Below are 21,534 nucleotides of genomic sequence, written 5' to 3'. Positions count from 1 at the left end.
TATTTAATAAGCAGTTTTATGTGGGGCAAATTCGTTTCTTGGTACATGGATGTTCGATAGGGGGGCGGGAGCATTGACTTATCAGCTAAATAACATAAATACAGAACTAGCTTAGGATTGTAAAATTGCATAAAAATCTATGACAATATTTTAAATTATATTACAAATTACAAATTGCATTTACATAACGACAACAAGCATTGTGACACAAATATATATCAATATATGCGAACATTTTTAAAAACTCTATATACATATATATTTACAAATATCACAACTTTATGGGGGCATTATGTACAGAAATCAAAAGGCAGCAAGGAATAATTACAAAAAAAGAACAAATAAAGAAAATGGATTTCCAATAAGAAAATGAAAATAATAATAATAAAAAGTCTGCATTGAGCGGACTTTAAGAAGTCGTGTGTGTCTAAATTTCTGGCGCATAGAAATAACAAAAAACCCAACTCTCCAGAGACTTTGCTAGTCTCGTCTGCCTAATGGGCTATTCATTTAATTTTTATGCGCAATCTATTCATCTCTCTCACAAACACATGCAAGCTAAACTCAGAGTATAATTGAAGTTACAAGCAAGATAAGTGGGGTTTACTACGGGGTCGAAAATTGCTTAAGCTAAAAACTTTTAAGACCTGCTTTCACGGCTGACTAACAAATGAGCACATATATATAGGAATATTACTGAGCAAATGACTTTTTTAGACAATTTTTTACACTTTTAAATTAAGAAAAATGATTTTAAGTCATTTTAAATACATTTATATGATCTGACTTTTTTTTTAAATTTTAAGTCAATTAAAAAAGAATTATTTGACTATTTTTCAATTTCAAAAATTATTTTGAATAACTTTAAGTATTTTTATACTCAGTTATATTTAAGCAATTAAAAAGAATTATTTTCTTATTTTTTTTTTCACTTTAAAAAACTTTTTTAAATAATTTTAAGTATTTACATTTTATATAAAAAATTTGTTCTCAATGAGTACAAAAATGCAAAGTAAATAATTAAAAATCTTTTTCTGTCTTGCCATTTAAAAATATTATAAATAATATTATATAAAAATTGCACACTAACTTTTACAGAATTTAAATGTTTTTATATACAAATTTGTTTTATAACTTTTTAAGAAATCCTTTCAGCTGTTTTTCGCTTTTTAGTGCACAATAATTAATAATAAAAATAATCTAAAATAAATATCTGCTCAATTGTTAGTCAGCTATGAGGCACAGTCTTAAGCTACAAGGCAACTTATAATACTTGCTCTGCTATGTTCGAGTTGCCTAGATCGATTTATAGCTTTTCCGAGTACTCGTATTGCGGGGGCGCATCTTTGATGCCATTCTCGACCTTCCAGTCCGGCTCGAAGGCGGGATTCTCATGCTGCTGAGGATAAGAGTAAGAGTTTTGCATGGTATTGGCAGCCACCTCAGCATGATTGCGATTTCTGCTTATTTGCGTGGAGTTGCGTATGCCGTAGGCGAAATATATACAATAGCCAATGGCTACCCAGATGAGGAAACGTATCCAGGTAAACAAATCCAGCTGGAACATCAAATACAGGTTGACAAAGACGCTCAGGCAGGGCACAAATGGCACCAGCGGCACCTTGAACGTCAGCTCGATCGTCGACACCGGCTGCATGGCAATCACCACGCATATGCAAATGAGTATTAAGCCGACAATACTCAGAGAAACAACCGCACCAGTTGTCTCTATTTCGAAGACCTTCATGAAGATGCACCAGACGATGCAGAAGATGGCGAAGACCACGATGCCAACTTTGGTAATGGCCGAGGTCATCGTATTGGGCACTTTGTAACTGTTGCAGAAGAACTGACGGAAGACATTCGGAGCACGTACCGAGACCACTTTGGTCATCTGGTCATCCTGATAGCGCAGCACCAGGACACATATGGCCACAATCGTGTAGGCGAGCAGGGTGCCAATGGACATCATGTCAACCAGTTGATCCAAATTGAATAACAAGGCCATCACAGCTGCAAACAAGCCAGAGACAATCGTCGCGAGCAGTGGAGTCTTGGTATACGGATGCACCTTGGACAGACGCTTGAAGAGAATGCCATCATTGCCCATGGCATAGAGAATGCGGGGCAGTGGGAACATGGCACCCAGCAGGCTGGTGCAGAGCGCGAACACAGCTCCGATCGTCACAATCCATTTGATCGTATACCATTCGACGGAATCAAAGGCTTTTGGGAATGGTGCATCCGGATCCTGGAGATAATATGGCAGCATCATGGTCAGCACCGTGGAGACGCCGAAGTAAGCCAGGAAGATGATGATCAGCGATACCACAATAGCCAAGGGAATATTACGTTTGGGATTGATGGCCTCCTCGCCGGTGGTGGCAATGCAATCGAAGCCCACAAAGCCATAGAAGCACTTCGCAGCTCCAGCCATGACACCAGCTATGCCGAAGGGCATGAAGCCACCGGAGCCAGCCCAGGATGGCACTTCGCTAGCAGGAATGCGCCAGTTGTCCGGGTTTGCTGTAAAGATAAGAGAGAAATTTGATACAGAAATTCCCACATATCGCCTCTCTATGCAATTCTCATAAAAATAAGTACTCACCATTCATGCCACCGGCAACGAGAACAATGCCAATTGTCACCAAGTTAACAGTGGTGAAAATGTTATTCAAGAAACTAGATTCCTTGGCACCGAAAGCCAACAGAGCAGCGAGCAGGAGCACCATGCCAAAGGACAAAAAGTCCGGATAGTCACCAAGGAAGCTCACGTTGATGGGCATCGTATCGATAAGCGCCTTCGACATGTTGTTATCGATCAGCGAGTCAAAGTAACCGCTCAGACCACGTGCCACCGACGCCGTGCCAATCACATACTCCAATATCAGATTCCAGCCAATTGTGAAGGCCACAAACTCGCCAATGGTCACATAGCTGTAGACGTAGGCGCTGCCTGCCTTGGGCACTCGAGCTGCAAACTCCGCATAGCAGATGCCCGCAAATGCCGACGCGAGGGCAGCTATCAGAAAGGATATGGTAACAGCCGGGCCAGCGATATTATAGGCCACCTGACCAGCCAGCACATAGACACCCAAGCCCAATGTGCTGCCCACACCGAGTGCTGTCAGATCAAAGAGATTCAGCACACGCGCCAACATCGATTCGCTCTCATTGACATCGTCCGTTTTGCGGCGAGTCAGGGCTTTCCATAGTTTCAACATGTCTGCAAATTAAAATTCAATTATTTTATTAATATGAAATTGAATGAAAACTTAAAAACAGATATTAGGATATAATTTAAAAAATATTTAAATACAATTTTTTATTATAAAATAAAAATAAAGTAAAATTATTAATAATAAATTATTTATTATTATTATTTATTTTTCATTTTAATTATTATTTTAAAAATAATTTTTTTTTTATATTTATAATTTTATTAATATTATAACCATATTTAGTGCTTTAGTGCTCAATTTTTGATATCTGGATTTTTTATTTTTTTATAATTTTACAAGTTTTTTGAACATCAAATAGAGTCTGCCTCTGCTTCTACTTCCACTCACATATAATCATAATTATATATTTATATGCCTCGCCTTTTCTCTCTTTATTAATCGTCTACTCTCTCCCTCTCTCTACTTTGTTAATCTGATCTGCTTTACACTACTGTTGTTTGTAGTAAAATATGAAAAATTGTTGTACCTGCTATAAATAAATTCATTTCGTAGATAATCTTTTAAGCGATATTCTATATTTATATATTTTCTTCCATTTTTTATACTTTTTTCATTTATATTAATCATATAAGACAGTCACTTGCATCACCTTAGCTATTTATTGCAAGCATTACTTGTAATACTTTAATGAACGATTTAGAAACGATTGGAACGCTTAAACATTGTCCAGGTCATGCTTATCTTATCTCATACAACTCTCAATATATATGTATGTGACGATAAGGCTAGCAGAGGCAGCTAACACATTATAACGCTTGGGCTCAAGCTGTTCCATATCGCAACAAGTTATTTTAATGGCCCAACTCAATGCGATTTGTCATGCCAAATACGGCTGCAATAATATGCACACACAACACACACACACAAGTGTAAGGCACACTTAAAATATGATAGACAGAACACGGCATTAAACGTGATTAGATAAATTGCAAATTCCAAATTGGTTTAAATTTTCATAAATCGACTCGTTCCATTGCGCTCCATGCTTTAACAATTTCTATATTGTTACATTTTCATTTTAATTTTGCATTACAGCTGCAAATTTTTCAGATTTGCAGCTTTAGCTTACTATTGATACGTAAAAATGTATTTATAAGTTTTAATATAGTTAAATATACTTTAAACTCATTTATAGCTTACATTCATTTACAAGCTGCTTAATAAAATAGATAGAAAGAAATAAATATATAAAATTTTATATATATATATATATATATATATATATATATATATATATATATATATATATATATATATATATATAACATATATATTTAAAAAAAATTAAAAAAAAAATAAGATAAAAATATAAAATTATTTTTGAGAAAAAATATAAATAAAATATAATAATTTACATTATTTTTTCCTTAGATTTAACTCATACGCTTTTTAATAAAGTCTGCTTCATTATATCAAACTCTTTGTTATCTAAATAAGTACATATTGCTCCAACAATTTTTCTTAGGCTTAATTCGAAATAGAATTTATTAAAAAAAATTTTCAACTCGTTATGAATTAATTTATGAATCAAAAAGTCTAAAAATTCTTTACTCCGCAATCAATTTCAATTAATGACATTTTAAATGCTATTGGGTACTACATGTACAACGATCAGCCCAATATTTTGTGTTCAAAACTATAATAAATTACTAAATAACAGGTGTAGATATAGCTATAATATATTTTGGCCAACGACGCCTACGACATGGACGACATTTTGATAGCGCCCATCAATCCAATATAAAAAAAAATAAAATAAAGAAAAATGAAAATGTTTCCTGGAACTGAAGCACGCGCCCGGCATAAGCGTATCTAATCTCGTTTTTATATCAATTTTATTGTTTCATTTCTGATGCGTGGATTAGTCCATAACAATTTGGTTTTAACACTTGAATTCGATGCAATTACAAGTGAATTTTGGATTTATTATTTGCTGTCATAAAAATGTCAATGAATTTTGGAATTTTCGAATTTATTGCATTTAATCTTTTTCTGTGTTTTTTTTTTTATATTCATGGTCAAATAAACGATAAGCAATCAAAAACCGATTCGTAATACCAAATGGAACTATCGAGTCTAAATAAGGCGCGCTTCCGCCTTTTGGATTTCAGTTTTTGTCTATCAACTAATTTCCCACGCAAATCTGTTGCGTAGGTATTTTGTTTTATGGGTCAAAGATTTGACTATGCTCAACTTAAGGACAGTTAAAGTCGTTTTGAAAACTTGCCTATAACAGTTAAATTAATGCCAAGCACGTTGCATACTGGTTGCCTTGCCCAGCTGCCAGGAAATAAAATCGGTTAATATTGGCAAAGCATAGCAATGCGAATTATAGAAAACTGTCAGAATTTTTGAAACCTTGAAAACTTTCCAAGTATTATCTATTTACTAATAATTGTGTATGTGGAAGTTGTATACTTTCACTGCAAACTCAGTGAGTTTTGTTGTACTTTCGAGTATGTTGCTGATAACAGCGTTAAATAGTTAAGTATGATCTCATCGATCCATTAATCCACTTCTATTAGGTCAAAAACTAAGCGAAACAAGTTTTGTATTGCAAATGATTTATAGACTTGTTTCAGATATGGCATATATATGTATATGTGTGTATATAGTTATTCGACCCTAGCAAGTTCATATATAAGATATATACTTTTATATTTCTCTTTCATTATTTTTTATCGTGTTTTACGTTAACAACATTTGCGATTTGTAAATTGCACAATTTTTTTACTTGCAACAATAAAGTTTCATAGATAATGTAATTATTTCAAATATATTATTTAATTAGCTTATGCTGGCAGTAATTGTTTTTTAATTAAAAAATGATGTAGCGTATATAATTTTCTTAATTTTTGAATTTATAAAATTATGTTTATTTTTTTATGTTTTTTATACATTTATTAACGTATTTATTCATTTTAATAGTTTTTAATTAATTAATTTTGTTATTAAATGTAATTATTTTTTAATTTAAAAATTAAAAAATTATGTATATTTAATTTTTTTTCCAAAAATTTTTATTTAATTATTTATAAATTTACAAAATATATTCAATTACTAATTTTATTATTTATAATTATAATTTTGTAATTTAAAAAATTATATATTTTTTTATTTTATTATATATAATCTTACAAAATTATATTTATTTTTTTACATAATATTTAAATTTATTTATTTTTTAGTTATGTTTATTTTATATATATATAAATATCACATTTATATATATTGTATTTAAAAGCAATTTCTTTATTTTCTTTAGTACATACACATACACCCACAGTTATATAAGCTAGTCATACATAGTTCTTTATGTTTATTTTATTTAAAATATTCACATACTTGTAGAAGATTTTGCTTTTGCTTTAACGTTTGCCTTTTGCTTGTTACTTTTTGAACTCTTTTTATTTGGCCCGAAGAATTGGTTAGCACTGTTCCACTTTAAGCACAAATTGACATTTGATAGTAAAAGTTGGTAACACTCTTACGAACCAATCAAATGAATATAACTTTTTGAGTAAGGCAATATAAACGACCGCGCGCGACGCGCTTCAAAGTTATTCTGATCGTGCGGCGTTGGCTTTTGTACGCTTAAAGCCTTGCCCTGGCTGCCGGCCAGCATTAACAACAACAGTTTGTTAACAACTTTTTCTTAACGAAAGCGAACAGCCGACAGCGTTAACGTCGCGACAGCGAACGCAACGTCGGCAGCGATAGCGACTGCGACTGAGCTCGTTCATCCAGCGCTGGATTTCCGGTTCAAACCGATTCGTCTGCTGCGAATTTGGCTAATATGTTACTCTTACTCTTGCTCTTGTTGTTGTTAGTATAATTATTATACTTATTTGTTGTTGGTTTTTGTGTGCTTGTAACAATTGATTGAACTCTGTCAGCTGCAGATAAGTTAAACAGAACGACCTTTGACGTCACAAGCGATAAGCTTTACAGGGTATACGAGACATTTGGCATATTACAATAAATTGAAGTGAGCCAAGTATGAGTTAAAGAAGAAGTCAATTGAGCGAAGCATGAATTAAAATAAATATTTGTGTGCTTAAAGTAGAAGAATTAAGTTTGCATAAATTCATAGCAAGACGAGCAGAGAGAAAATGAATAATTTATGATATTCAAACGACAAAAAGGAGCACCTTACCTATCTTTGTATATACCTATTTTTGCAAATCATACATTTATTAATATTTATATAAACATATATACATTTATATATATTATTTAATATTTATGAAATATTCATATTGAACTATGTCATTCCCTGTTTTAATCTTCTCTTTATGTAAATGTATTTCATATCTATAAATCTTCGCTAGGCAAATATAAAACAATAAAAAAAATAAATAAAAAATAAATATATTACGTATTTGTTTATTTTTACAAATTAACTAACAAATTTAAGCTTGACCCACAGCAGAATCTATTTTTTAGACAAAGTTTATTTGATCAATATTTCTATATACTATAAGCACTTTCAACTCTATCTCTCATATAAATCGCATGCAAAACAGCTAAAGCTAGGCCTAAATGTCATGTGCAAATGCTTGAAAGTCTGCTTAACTTAAATGATATTCATAATTACATCTCAAAAGATTTTTATAACTATTTCCAAGTTAATTGAACACAAATACTTATTTCCATTTCTATCTATTGGTTTGTCTCTCATAAAGCTCACATACTTCTATTAGAAATTAAGCTTAGTCTAAGCTTTATTTATAGTTCAAGTTATCCCACTGCTATATACACTCAATCCAGGGTATCTGTTAGCTGACTTCATTACTTCAGTTCGCGTCATATGGCGCTCGTGCCAGATTAGTCGCACGATTTTGGATCGCATATCGGGCAGAAGGGGGAATATATAAACGTTGACAGCTTGTTAAACACATTTACTGACCACTTGTCCCATTGTAGTCGGGCGTGTGGGTCTTGTGGCATGATAAGAGCCGAAAGTATTCAGACACGTCCGTCGATCGGCCAATTGAACTAAGTCCAAGCCCTTGACTCTACAATTCCAGCACATTTTAATAGTTGTAAATCGTTAAAATGTCAACCCAAAACACGTAGAAATGTCGGAGAATGAGTTCCATTGTAAGCAAGTCTGTAATGCTGACGACTTATAGAGCACGCTAACTATGAATTGACCTTGACACAGTTACGCATCGTATGGATAGATAGACACTGTGGATAGATAGTGTGGGTTCATTCGAGAAACAGCTGGAAAAATACGGGTTAGTTAAGGTTCAGTTATGAAAGAGAGAGTTTATCGGAAAACTTGATATAACTTCTACTTATTTTTAGAAATTCCGTATTGTGTTGGTTTATCTAACTCAAAAAACCAGTGAAGGCTAAAAAGCTAATATTGAACGATATGTCAAACTCAGGATGACGTTAGCTAAGCTAGATCATAAGATCTCAACTTGAATCTCCATATTGCCAAACTACAGCTGAGACTGAAGATAACTGGCATAGCTAGCACCAACAGCTGGTCGATCACATCACGAGTCATTGGGTCGACTCTCGTTGCATTTTGTGGCCGTTTAACAAGATTTCCAGTAATTTTCCATTAGACTCTATGGCGAAATTGGCAGTCAACAAACTGAAAACAACAACAACAACGACAACCAGTCAAAATCAACTTGACCAACAGAAGACGCCAAAAAGACTACAAAGTTCAGCCTCGAACACGATCAATGACTCGACGCATTTATTTCTAAATATAAATTTGTTGTTTTGTAAAATCCATTTTTTTTCGAATGTGTAGCTGTAAGTGGATAGAAACACCAGATAAACTGGTAAAAAAAATTGCCAAAGCGAGTCGCTTGGCCTAAAGACACATTGATATGCAACAGGCAACAACAACATCGTATGAAATTTGAGAACCTTAACCGACCAACTTCCTAGGTACTCCAACTTGAATCCAACTCGAATCGTACCACATTTATAGCGCAATCGTTGTTTGTGGTTTTATTAGAGCTGAATTACGGATTCAATTCACAGTTCGATCGCGACCGGCTGTGACGTCACGAAGTAAGCCAGGGACGTCACAAGCGTGCTATAAGCCATAACAAATTTACCTGCTAATTGAATTGGGCCCAATTAATTATTTTCAATTATCTGCAAACATTTACACTATTTATTTTCACCTCTTTATATTGGACAATTATTTGTTTTGGCTTTCCGCAAATATTTTGACACCTTGACAATGTGTCGAAGCTTATCTATTGTCAATAACACACATGTATATAATTATGTCAAATACCTTTACTATATATAGTATTTGATAGCTTTCGATATCAAGTCTAGAATATATGTTTAGTTTATGAACAGCTTTATATATTTATACACTGCAACAATAAACTGTATAAAATATATCATTTATAGTGAAATATCATAAACTTTTTCTATTTGTCTGCAACAAACAAAATATTTATTTGACAATTTATCTTCGATTGCATTTTGATCATTGACGTCAGTTGGACTTACTGTTTAGTTAGATACTTAACAGCTGCCCATAAACATTGAAATTATAAATCTCGAAATCACTCTTAAAAAGTCTGCAGAACTTATGTCAAAGAGATTCTACGAATTGAGAAATAAAATCAGTTGCGCATTACTAAACCTGAAGCAAATATCTGAATATTTTGGTAGTTTTATTTATTATTTTATAATTGATAAAAAAATAATAAAAATAAAATAAAAATAAATAAACAACTCTGTTTTCTTTTATATAAGACTAATTATAAATAACTTTAATTTCCTCATTCAATTCAATCATAAACTAAAAAGTTTCCAGACTCCAGTTCTTTATCATGTCATACAATTGCATTCCAGATATTATATCTGAACTGCCATAAATATACAAAATAAAAAAAAACGATATATATCAACTTGAAGTCTACGTACACACACGTTGAACAAATGTTAAATTTGAAAAAAAAAAAAAAACAGAAGTCATATATATTTATATTTCGATTTTCTTTTCAATTGCCTACTTTTTCTTTGATAACCTTAAAGCTCGTTTATTCAGCTCGACTCATAAAATTATAAATTTTTCAGACTCTAGTTTTTTATGATCCTCCTTAAAATAATTTTCAACTTTCGTCATATAATTTGCCATAAATATAGAAAATATCAGAGTATATGACTTCCTAAATGCGCAAATGGTGTTTCATCTGGCCAGACATCTAAAGTAGATTCGACAATGAGAACCCCAAAGTCTATGGGAAACACGCGTTAGCCAAGTGCAAAGTCGGCCTGTGTGTTATAAAAGTTGATTCCCTTTATGGCGATCGTTATTAAGTAGGCACCATTCATCTATGAAGCATTTCGCCAGACTTGCAGATAAGAGATAATTGCACATTATGACGATTCCAGCCGAGGCGAACATAATTTCCATGTTGTGTCGACGTCTTGATAACACAGATTCTATTTGGCAGTTGAGGATTGGCTATGGCATCGCCCTCTCTCTCTCTCTCTTTCGGCTTTTATCTTGAACTCAACCTGTGCCTTGGCATTATCTGAGACTTGTTTATGTCTGTCTTGATAATTGGAATGTAAAAGCATTTGCAATGGTTTTTTTTTAGATAAAGACTGAAGTACTTTCTTTCCCTTTAAATGCAGAGGCGTCTCAAACTGTTTTAGAGGGGTTTAATTAGGTGACAAAACTTATCATTGTCATTGATTATAAATCTAATCACAGTTATATTTTGACAGCTATTAAAGTTTCCCTCTGTAGATCCCCCTTGATCTACTACACTGCGGCATATATAATTTATGATCTGCTTCGTGTATACGTTCTCGAGCAAATATTTACAGACTTTAGGCACGAGCGACTCGTGACGAGAATTCACAATCGTTAACTGGCATATCGCATATAGTTCACTTGATTACAGTTATTGCGGGGGGTTTTAATTTGAGCCATTAATATTAATGTTATTTAAGGTTGCATTACGATAAGAATACAGAAAGGTGACAGAAAACAAAACCCACATACTATCCTATTATACTCGCTAAATGATATATATAATGTGTATAATCTGGGCCGAAGCTTGCGACATTATGAATTCGAAATTATTTACTTTGGCTAGCGGAGAATTTTCAGTTTCAGTAGCTCATATTTGGATAAGGTTGTCCACCAAATTAGAGATTTTTTGCTCTCGAAAACAGTCTTATCCAAATTGACATAACAGTAGCTATGGGTTTATTTGACTATCTTATAAAAACACATATACTACATATAGTAAACAATTCGGTAGAAGATAGGAAAAAGTATATCAAGTTCAAGTGTTCTATTTAATTAACTAAAAGTAGACTTTTTGTTTCTCTCTTATATGGAAGAGTGTAATAGTAAAATATATTCTTATATTCTTATACTCTTATACTCTTATACTCTTATACTCTTATACTCTTATACTCTTATACTCTTATACTCTTATACTCTTATACTCTTATACTCTTATACTCTTATACTCTTATACTCTTATACTCTTATACTCTTATACTCTTATACTCTTATACTCTTATACTCTTATACTCTTATACTCTTATACTCTTATACTCTTATACTCTTATAACGCGGAGACGCGGAGACGCGGAGACGCGTAGACGCGGAGACGCGGAGACGCGGATGACGCGGAGAACGCGGAACGCGGAGACGCGGAGACGGGAGACGCGGAGAAGCGGAGACGCGGAGACGCGGAGACGCGGAGACGCGGAGACTGCGGAGACGCGGAGACGCGGAGACGCGGAGACGCGGTAGACGCGGAGACGCGGAGACGCGGAGACGCGGAGACGCGGAGACGCGTAGACGCGGAGACGCGGAGACGCGGAGACGCGGAGACGCGGAGACGAGGAGACGCGGAGACGAGGAGACGCGGAGACGCGGAGACGCGAGAGCGGAGACGCGGAGACGCGGAGACGCGGAGAACGCGGAGACGCGGAGACGCGGAGACGCGGAGACGCGGAGACGCGGAGACGCGGAGACGCGGAGACGCGGAGACGCGGATGACGCGGAGGACGCGGAGACGCGGGGACCGCGGAGACGCGGAGACGCGGGGACGCGGAGACGCGGGGACGCGGGACGCGGGACGCGGAGACGCGGAGGACGCGGAGACGCGGAGACGCGTAGACGCGGGAGACGCGGAGACGCGGGACGCGGAGACGCGTATACTCTTTACTCTTTACTCTTTTACTCTTTTACTCTTATACTCTTATACTCTTATACTCTTATACTCTTATACTCTTATACTCTTATACTCTTTTACTCTTATACTCTTTTACTCTTTTACTCTTTTACTCTTTTACTCTTTTACTCTTTTACTCTTTTACTCTTTTACTCTTTTACTCTTTTACTCTTTTACTCTTTTACTCTTTTACTCTTTTACTCTTTTACTCTTTTACTCTTTTACTCTTTTACTCTTTTACTCTTTTACTCTTTTACTCTTTTACTCTTTTACTCTTATACCACTGTTCTACTGTTCTACTGTTCAAATATATCAACTATACTATAATCTTATACTCTGCTGCTTTTTAATCATCTTCTACTATACTACAACAATGTATGCTAATCTTATTTTTTTAAGCTCCCCACTTCCACTTCACTCATAAATAGTTAATATGCTTAGCAGCTCGAATATATCATATTCTAAGTGTATATTTCTAAAGCTTCGTTTGCATATTACATGTATAATACTTCATCCTTTTAAATGGAATTAGTTATCTTAAATGACTGCAGCGAAGTTATGAATATAATGCAGCCCTATTACAATAGCAAATGTAACTTTTGTTATCGTCACAACTGTCAGCTCCGCTGTCAGCTGGTAATTGCAAATTGTGAAATTCGAGTCCCACAATATCATTTACCATAGTAAAAATCCAAGCAAAGTCACTGAACTCGCTCCACTATACAAATAACATAATAAACAATATACTATATTTTTTTTTATATTTTAATTATGCTATTTTTTTGAAAGTTTGAGCTTAGTTGAAGAGTCGAGTAACAAATGTTTATTCATGGAACATTTTTCATTAAAAAATGACGAATTTGAAAATAAAAAAAAACTGGTTGGAAGATTCGTTGTTCATCTATCGGGAGGTTGAGAATGGAGCAGGTGGAGAAAGAGGTGGTGGGGCATTTATAACAATTACAATAGCTTGTATTTTAATGCGGTTTGTTGAGTGCTCAGTGTGGCTTGAAAATTGTTTGTGACTTTGAAGCACCGTATGCCGTGCATTTCGTATGCACGAAGAGCAGAATGGGCTGGGAAGGGTTAGAGGCGGAGGGATTCTTGAATGGGGAGCAGTACGGAGTTGACGTTGCCTATGACTCTGCTAGGGGCAGGGGAATATTCTTGACATTTGCATGCCGGCTGCGAAAAAGTCAAAGCCAGTTGCAAAGGTTACTCAAGCGAACTAATTACGAGCGAATGTTCATCAGCTGGAAAAAATAAGCCAACCATCCTAAAATAAATCTAGTAAAATCTCTGAGATTATTATAAAAGAGTTTGCATTAATGCTACTCTTATGATTAACTCTTCTTATACAACAACTTGGCAAAGGCTAATTTAACCACAGGTACTATAATGTGCGCTCTTATACTCTATTATAGTTCTTATGTTACTTTTATGTTGCTGCTATGATCTACTACAAGGTAGTACTCTCTTATACTTCTTATTTCTTACGTTATTTTTGTATAAGACTTAGACTTCACTCTAAAAATTAATCAAATTTTGTATAAAAAGGTATTTTCTTGATTTCTTTTTATCTTTAACTATTTCTGCATTGTTTCAATTAACAATCAATAATCGTAAATTTACCCTCAATATATCGAGGTATATTAATATTTGTAGACACCTCGACGAACAATGTCTCACTCTTCCAAATAACCTTATCTTCATTTACATTGTTGAAGCGACAATTTAGTTAGATTTTTACTGTCTAATAATGCTACTTTTATTAGCCCTCACTTCCCGATGTGCTTGATAAGCATTACGACGAAATTACTTTCCCACGGCTGAACTTCAATAGAACCTATTTTATATATATTATCAACAGACAAATAAAAAACTTATACTCTATATATATATATATTAAGTTGAGCTACTAAGGATAAGTTGTTCAAAATTCCTAGAAGTGCGAAACGTAGATTAGAATCAAAGTAACTTTGAACAACTGTAAGATTAAGACATTAAAATCATATTTAATCAATTGATAATTTATTCGATTATTTATATCAGTGATATGGAGAACTTTCAAGAACTCTGTTGCCAGCCAGGCAATGAGAAATCAGAAGTTTTATTACCTGTAAATGTTATCAAGCAAAAGTGTGACTGAAAACCCAGAGACCTTGCCTAATAATTTACTTTGTATAGAGTATAAGACTGTAAACACGGTATAGCACTTGAGCAGACCATTTAAAGTTTGCATTGAGTACTCCTCTCAAACTATCATTTGCCACATCTTAAAAACTTCTACATTTGGTAGACAGATAGAAAAGAAAAAAGAAGAAAAACAACTAAATAAAGTTTTAATCTCAACTAGATAATTAATGATCTATACAAAGCAGTCACGGCAACCCACAGCAAAATGATGTTTCCTAATGGACCCAAATGTAGAATGGAGATTGGAGAATGAGCAAACATAATTTATAAAATAAACACAAATGATGTCATTTATGTTGATAGTAAGCCAAAAAAGAAGAGAAAGAAAGTGCTTGTGAGGCAAAAAACGTGTAAAGAAACGTTGGTAAAGAGATCGTAAAGCAATGGAAACATACAAAGTTGCAAAACAGGCCTCAATATCAACTGCGTGTATACATTGTGTATGCAAATTATTTAAATTTATTGTTAACAATTTTTTAAGTTTTGTTTATTTTTTATATATATATTTATAAATATTTTTGTTTTTTAAATATTTTTTGTTTATTTTTTATTTTTCATATATGTTTTATATATTTTTATATTTTTTTTTATATTTCTTATCGTAACAAAAACCAAGAAAAATAATTTATTTAGACAAAAATCGGTTTTCATTGACAAAAATCTCCACTCAAAATAATTAATATATTTTTTCACTTTACCTTGATATTTATTATATATAAATTTATACAACAAATTTGTAATTAGTTATTCACAATTTGTTTTATTTCTTAGCTCACAACTTGCCGTGAAATGCACTCAACGAAAACTCTGAATTAAATATTTTCACAATTTCTGATGCACTTTTATTTTATACTTTACAGAAAATAAGCAAAAATAAGCACTGAAGACTTGTGAAGTGACAAACTGGAAAGGAGAAAAAAATACAAATATTCAAAAAAGAAATGAATATGTGTGCGGCGCTTATTTACTTAATTTATTCAACATTCACGTTTTTTTCACTTTATTTTATATAATTTTTGCATATACGAATGTTCGCACTCTTTACGCTGTTTCTTTCGTACTTTTGGCTCGTTAAAACAAAAATAAAACAAAAAAAAACAAAACATAAAGTAATAATAAAAATTAAATTTAATTTTCGACTGTATTAAACGAAAATAAATTGTTAGGCTGCGTACGAAACGGAAGAATAAGGTCGACAAAGAGACAAAGCCAAGTAGCGAGTAACGAATTAGTGTCAAAACAGAATCGAAAATAGAACTCAAAACAGCAAAACCATTAAATGTTCGTTATAGATACGCTGTAGTCGCTGTGGTAAAGGTATATTAGACTAGCAGTTGGTATAAGGTATATATAGTGATTATTTCAAACTTATAGGGTAATTCACATAAAGAAAATAAGACAGAAATATATAGATGGTGTTTTATTATAGATACAATATATCTACCAAATACCATCAATGCATTATTTTCTATATGTGAAGTACCCTGGTGCTTTATATTGCTTCATATGCAGATGATAATTCATATTTATTAAAAAAAAATTCAAGTTTTATTTAATGTATTTAGAATTTGCATATATTGCGAAATCAATTTGTATTCCTCTATTCTTTATATATATACTCATGTATGATCCAGTATAAGAGCGAATTATTCATATTACAAATCGCTCTGTAACTGCATACCCCCTATAAGAGAAGGCATTGCTGCCACGTGATTAAATGCTAAGACTATATTACGGTAAACATCAGAAAATGTGATTCATTTATTGCTACACTGAATATGTGGATTAGATAAAGGAATTCCCAGAACTTTATAGAAACATCTAAACTAAAAACGAATCGTGCTTCAACAGCAACAACAACTATTGACATGCATACAAATGTCTAATATTTAGTATTATTATAATTTTTCTGCACTCAGATAAATTATAATTAAAAACAAATTGCATTTAGTATTTTAGTATTTGCTGTTTGCAATTTGTAATTCAATAGATGGGGAATTTTGCGTTTATAGAGACTGGAGATAGCCACGCTTCAAGGTAACCATCTGAAGGTTATCACGTGTACGAATAGTTTCCGTGAAAAGCATCATCTTAACTTCATTTAACTACATCTAACTTAATTTCTAAGCTTTAAGCGAGCAGACGATATGGAGTCAGCTTGACTTAAAGATATGCTAAATATAAAAATATATAATTAAACCTGTTTGCCACCCACGCTTAACATAATTTTGCAATTGACTGAAATGATAAATTACAGGGTATTTATAAATCAGCACTTCTGCTGTTTTCTTTCCCACTTCAACAAATCAAAGCAGCGCTTACAGGGTATCTCTAAGTTAGTGTAGTCAACGCTTTAGCTGTTTCCCGCAGCTGTCATAATTTGCAATTAACCAAAGAGGCAATTGCATTTAATTGAGCTTATCTCAAAAAAATGTATTAAATAATTGCATTGATGTTTTATAAACAAATATTTATAATTTAAAAAAAATGAATTTGTGACATTAATTGCCAATTTATAAAGGGGCCAAAACCGAAAAAAAAGTTGGATCTCTGAGCTTACCAACTGCAGTTTTACCGGAAATTATTTGCCATCTGTTTTGCTGTTTTGCTTTGATAAATTAAACAAATGAAAAAAATAATAAAAAAAACAATTCTTTGGCCATATTTGTGGTATTTCTTTTGTCAGAGGGAGGGCTCGAAAAAATAACAATAATGTTTATTAATAACATGTCAAGCATAGCAAAAACAGCAAAAATAGTTAACAAAAAAAGGCGAGCAAACAAAAGAGAACTAAAATTAATAGATATGCCTATGCAAATGCGTGTAATTAAATTAATTTAATCAGTAAAATTAAAAATTATAATTATACTAAATTAGTGAATATGGAAAATGGACATGAAATTGGAGTAATCCATGGGGCATGGCGAACTTCGTATCACCTGCCCATACCTTTTACTCTTTTCGGTAACTTTGACGCATAATAAACCTTGACTTTTTCGATACACTTTTTTCTCCAAGTGTATTCATTCAGTTCTAACCCATTCATAAATTGTCAAATCCACTTAAGTCTGGGCTACCTCAACGTTCACTAAATCCAACACGAAAAGTCAGTTCCTTTAGCATAAGAATTATTCCGCAAATGCTAATTGATGTTATTTATTGATTTTATTGGCTGCGACGCCTTTTTTTCGCACCTCACTAATCAGTTTGTTTAGCAAAATTAATTTTAATCTGCGCCCAACCCCAAAACTTTATGCTAATGGGTCCGACATGCCGCAGACTTATATTTATAAGCCCTAATAATAATTATATATATATAAACATTCAGTTTTCACTAGCCAATGCCATATAGTTTATATATAATCTTTATTTGAGATTATCGATCTCAGACTTTGCTAAAGATTTAACAACATAAAATACATTGCCAGTGATCTGGATAATCTTAAATATTTTCTAAAAGTATAACTAGATTTATTAAATATATTTAATCATCTGCGGTACAAGTTATATACCCCCTTTTTCAATATCTGAACCAATTGATACTTTGCCTTGGTATTTGAAACATAAAATGAGGAATAAATTAAGCATTCATGTCTTGCAGGGTATCTACTAGTTGGACACTTCCAAACACAATACCCTTACTTGCTTGTCTTTAACTATGCTTGATCTGTTCTTTGCGTGCTTCAATAGTAAAATATGTCAAGTATAATTAACTGCGTTCGATCTAGTTACAAACGTTAACAAGAAGTTGGATTAAACTGGATTTTGTTTTGAATTTCAATTTAAGTGATAAGACATTGACTTTTCTGAACTTTTTCAATTAAATATATTGTTTTTTATCCGGCAAATATATATAGTATTCTTTATTTTTTTAAATTTTTTATGTAAAACTTATAAAAACTCGTATACTCTTTGACTTTTGTGTAAATCATTTGAGGCAATTGTAGCTGCAGTTTGGTAAGTCTAAAAACTCTTCTACAACTTAACATTTAACAAAATAGAAATAACTAATGAAAGCTTCACTTTTATAAGACTAATAAATAATACAACTTTTTAACTTTCATAAAAAAACTTATAAAAACTCTTATACAACTTCACTTTTGACCAAATAGAAACACATAATCTAAGCTTTCGTTATGCTCACGCGAACTACACCCACTTTCAGCGCTGCTCAGCCACGCCCCCTTGCTAATCAGCTGCTTTAAGTTCCAAAATTATGCACAGCCAATTTGAGGAGAATTTCTTTGAAATATCTCTGGCAGAAATCAATTAGAGTGAGGAAGCGAGCTGCAGAGGCTACTGGCATAGCTCATAGCTAGCATGCCAAAGATGCTTGGGTTGGCCCCAAAAGCCAAGCCCATCTCCTGCTACTCCATCCACCGTGCCGCTCTGTGTGCGGGAGCACAACCCGTAGATGCCTTAACAAATAACTTAACAAGTGATTAGTCGAGCTCAAAGTTTTGCCTCAGCATCAAAAAGTTCCTTCGGTCGCCTGGCTGCTGGCAAATGTGTGTAGCCCACTTTTAGGCGCATTTGCCGCATAAATTATTAGACTGTGAACATGTCTTCGACTAGTTGCCTAACCCCCAGGCCAGGCTAACGGGTAACATTCACTATCTGCATATTCATATTCAAATATCAACATTTTTCGCCTCTGCAATTTAGCCTAATTATGGGTAAGAACTTTAAGCAACTGCACTAGCTTATGCCTAGGTATACCTTTCGCCTAGCTATAAATACCGAAATGCTAATTGCTGGCAATTGTTGAACTACTTGAAGCTATATCGACTGTACATTCCATGGTACACTCGAAGAAAGTTGCATGAAATAGCTTTGAAGAGGAATTTTGATTAGAATTGAACTTTCCATTTTCCTAACTAATTGAGATGGAGTGTATCTTCTGGCATTTGTATCTGATCTATATGTATCTTATATATATAGTACACTGAGAGAAAATTCGATGTTTCCGCTTGATGATAGAATTTCTCTGCATAATTGCAGGCAATTGCGGGACAACTTTAAGTCTTATGGAATATATATTATGTTGACTACACTCAGAAAAAAGTTCAGAAAATAGATATGAGTGTATGAGAATAGAAGTTTCTATAAAGATTTACCTTTCAATAGAAAATACAATACACTCAGAGAAAATTTAATGAATTACATCTTAAACTCAAAGAAAATACTATAAAAATTACATTTGCAGTTTCTCTTTTTCAGCCTCCCATTTTAGGTACTCATTTTTTACAGTGCACTCGTGTCCCAAGTATTAATTATAAGCTAATTTACAGCTGCCTTTCAGTGGGAGGTAGCGTCACTCAGATCCGGAAGAGCCACGACTAAGTATAGAACTTGCACACATTGTGCGCCGGCTTGTCCAGTAATTAGTTAGAATATATCTGGTTGGCCGACCTGTCTGGCTGCCAGTTAACTGTGTGAATTGTCTATTTATGCAGCTACTGAAATGTTGATCTCTCTGACAATGAAATGCCTTCATTCACAATTGGCGCAAGGTTCGCCACGGCAAGTGTCGGGGGAACCAAGCACTCGTAATTGCTCAAATATCTAGTCTAAATAATGCACATTAGACGGGGTGCATATCTAGATTCATAAACAGGATCTATTAACATGCACATAACTGACTACATTCTGCTCAGAGACAGCTCAGCTATATCACATATATAATATATAAGACTTATGTCGAATACAAAATCAAAGCTTTAAGGAGGGTTTTATTGTGCGGGTTTTGAGCTGTGGCTTTATGTGAACGTGCTCTCATAAGGTTGTTCACTGCGTGTATATGGAGAATCAATTAATTTTGTGTACAGCAAAGCTAAAAAATAAAGATTATCTTCTTGCTTACATTTAACTTATACACTTAGAGAAATAACTCAAATAATTAAAAAACAAAAATGATAAATATAAGAAAATATATAAAAAGAAATTAAATTTGGCAAAAATAATGTCAACTATTCTCGTCTCTTCAGGTATAGCTGAGACTTCTGACTATTCTCTTATTTGAACTGAAATTCAAATTGAATCCGCTCAGCTCAGCCAGCTTAAAGGCCATATTTAAATAACCTTCATTTCATTTGAGTTTTAATATATTTATGTTAATTTATGATTTATATATTTCTTTTACAACCCTATCATTTATCTGTTTGCATCTCGTGTAAGTTCTTAATATTTAAATATATTATTTTGTATATCAATTCGCCTCAAATTGCCATGTATTAGACAAATATGAATGATGTTTTAGTTGCAGTTTAGCTTGGTAATAACCAGTTCACAACCCGTTTAAGCCAGTGTCATTGACGTTCTGTTTTAGGCCATAAAGCTTTATGGCTTCGTAGTATGTAAACAAAATATAAAATATCAAGAAAGCGAACTGGTCAACAGCTTAGACAGATATAAATTTTACGTATATACATATATATAGTATTATTTTAAAAATATTATTATAAAGAATTTCAGGCGAGGCATGATCTACAAGGCGTTAACTCAATTTGCCCTTAGCCCATTTAATAAATTCAACTTCACGTACCTCTGACAATTGCTCAAGAATTACTGTTATTATAGCTAATGGAGCTCTAAGGAAAAACACCTGCCCAACTAGACAGAAAATATTATTTATAAATAAAAAATTGTGTCTAAAACGCGACCGAGTGCGGCGAACGTTGGCGCTGAACTCGCGCGAGCCGCAAACAAAAGATACGCCAAGTTCAAAAGCTGAATACATAGAACCAAATGACAAGAATTAACTGTGAACGGCAACGGCAACGGCAACAACAATTATAGCTACAACAATCACAATGATCATTCTCAAGCGAAAAACACAAAAACAAACGAAAAATACATTTCATAATTAAGTAGTTGTAGTTAAATAAAAGTAAATTATT

At 33.4% G+C, this 21,534-nt stretch overlaps 1 protein-coding gene across 2 annotated transcripts; it reads right to left on the bottom strand.

The window, feature by feature from the left end:
• Positions 1 to 1,153: 1,153 nt before the first annotated feature.
• LOC111592870 (cationic amino acid transporter 3) lies at positions 1,154 to 15,499 on the bottom strand. 2 transcript variants are annotated; one of them, XM_030223830.1, is made up of 3 exons: positions 15,334 to 15,499; positions 2,609 to 3,226; positions 1,154 to 2,526 (listed from the first exon to the last, which is right to left on the bottom strand). In XM_030223830.1, exons 2-3 carry the CDS (start codon positions 3,222 to 3,224, stop codon positions 1,307 to 1,309), a joined length of 1,836 nt encoding a protein of 611 aa, XP_030079690.1. In that variant the 5' UTR covers positions 3,225 to 3,226; positions 15,334 to 15,499; the 3' UTR covers positions 1,154 to 1,306. The 2 variants fall into 2 exon arrangements, with proteins under 2 accessions (XP_030079690.1, XP_023161086.2); XM_023305318.2 differs by lacking the exon at positions 15,334 to 15,499 and adding an exon at positions 6,588 to 6,828.
• Between the last annotated feature and the right edge of the window lie 6,035 nt (positions 15,500 to 21,534).

This window comes from Drosophila hydei, unplaced genomic scaffold (assembly GCF_003285905.1).
Source record: "Drosophila hydei strain 15085-1641.00,03,60 unplaced genomic scaffold, DhydRS2 tig00000001-arrow-pilon, whole genome shotgun sequence".
NCBI lineage: Eukaryota > Metazoa > Arthropoda > Insecta > Diptera > Drosophilidae > Drosophila > Drosophila hydei.
This window is presented reverse-complemented; position numbering and strand designations above follow the sequence as displayed.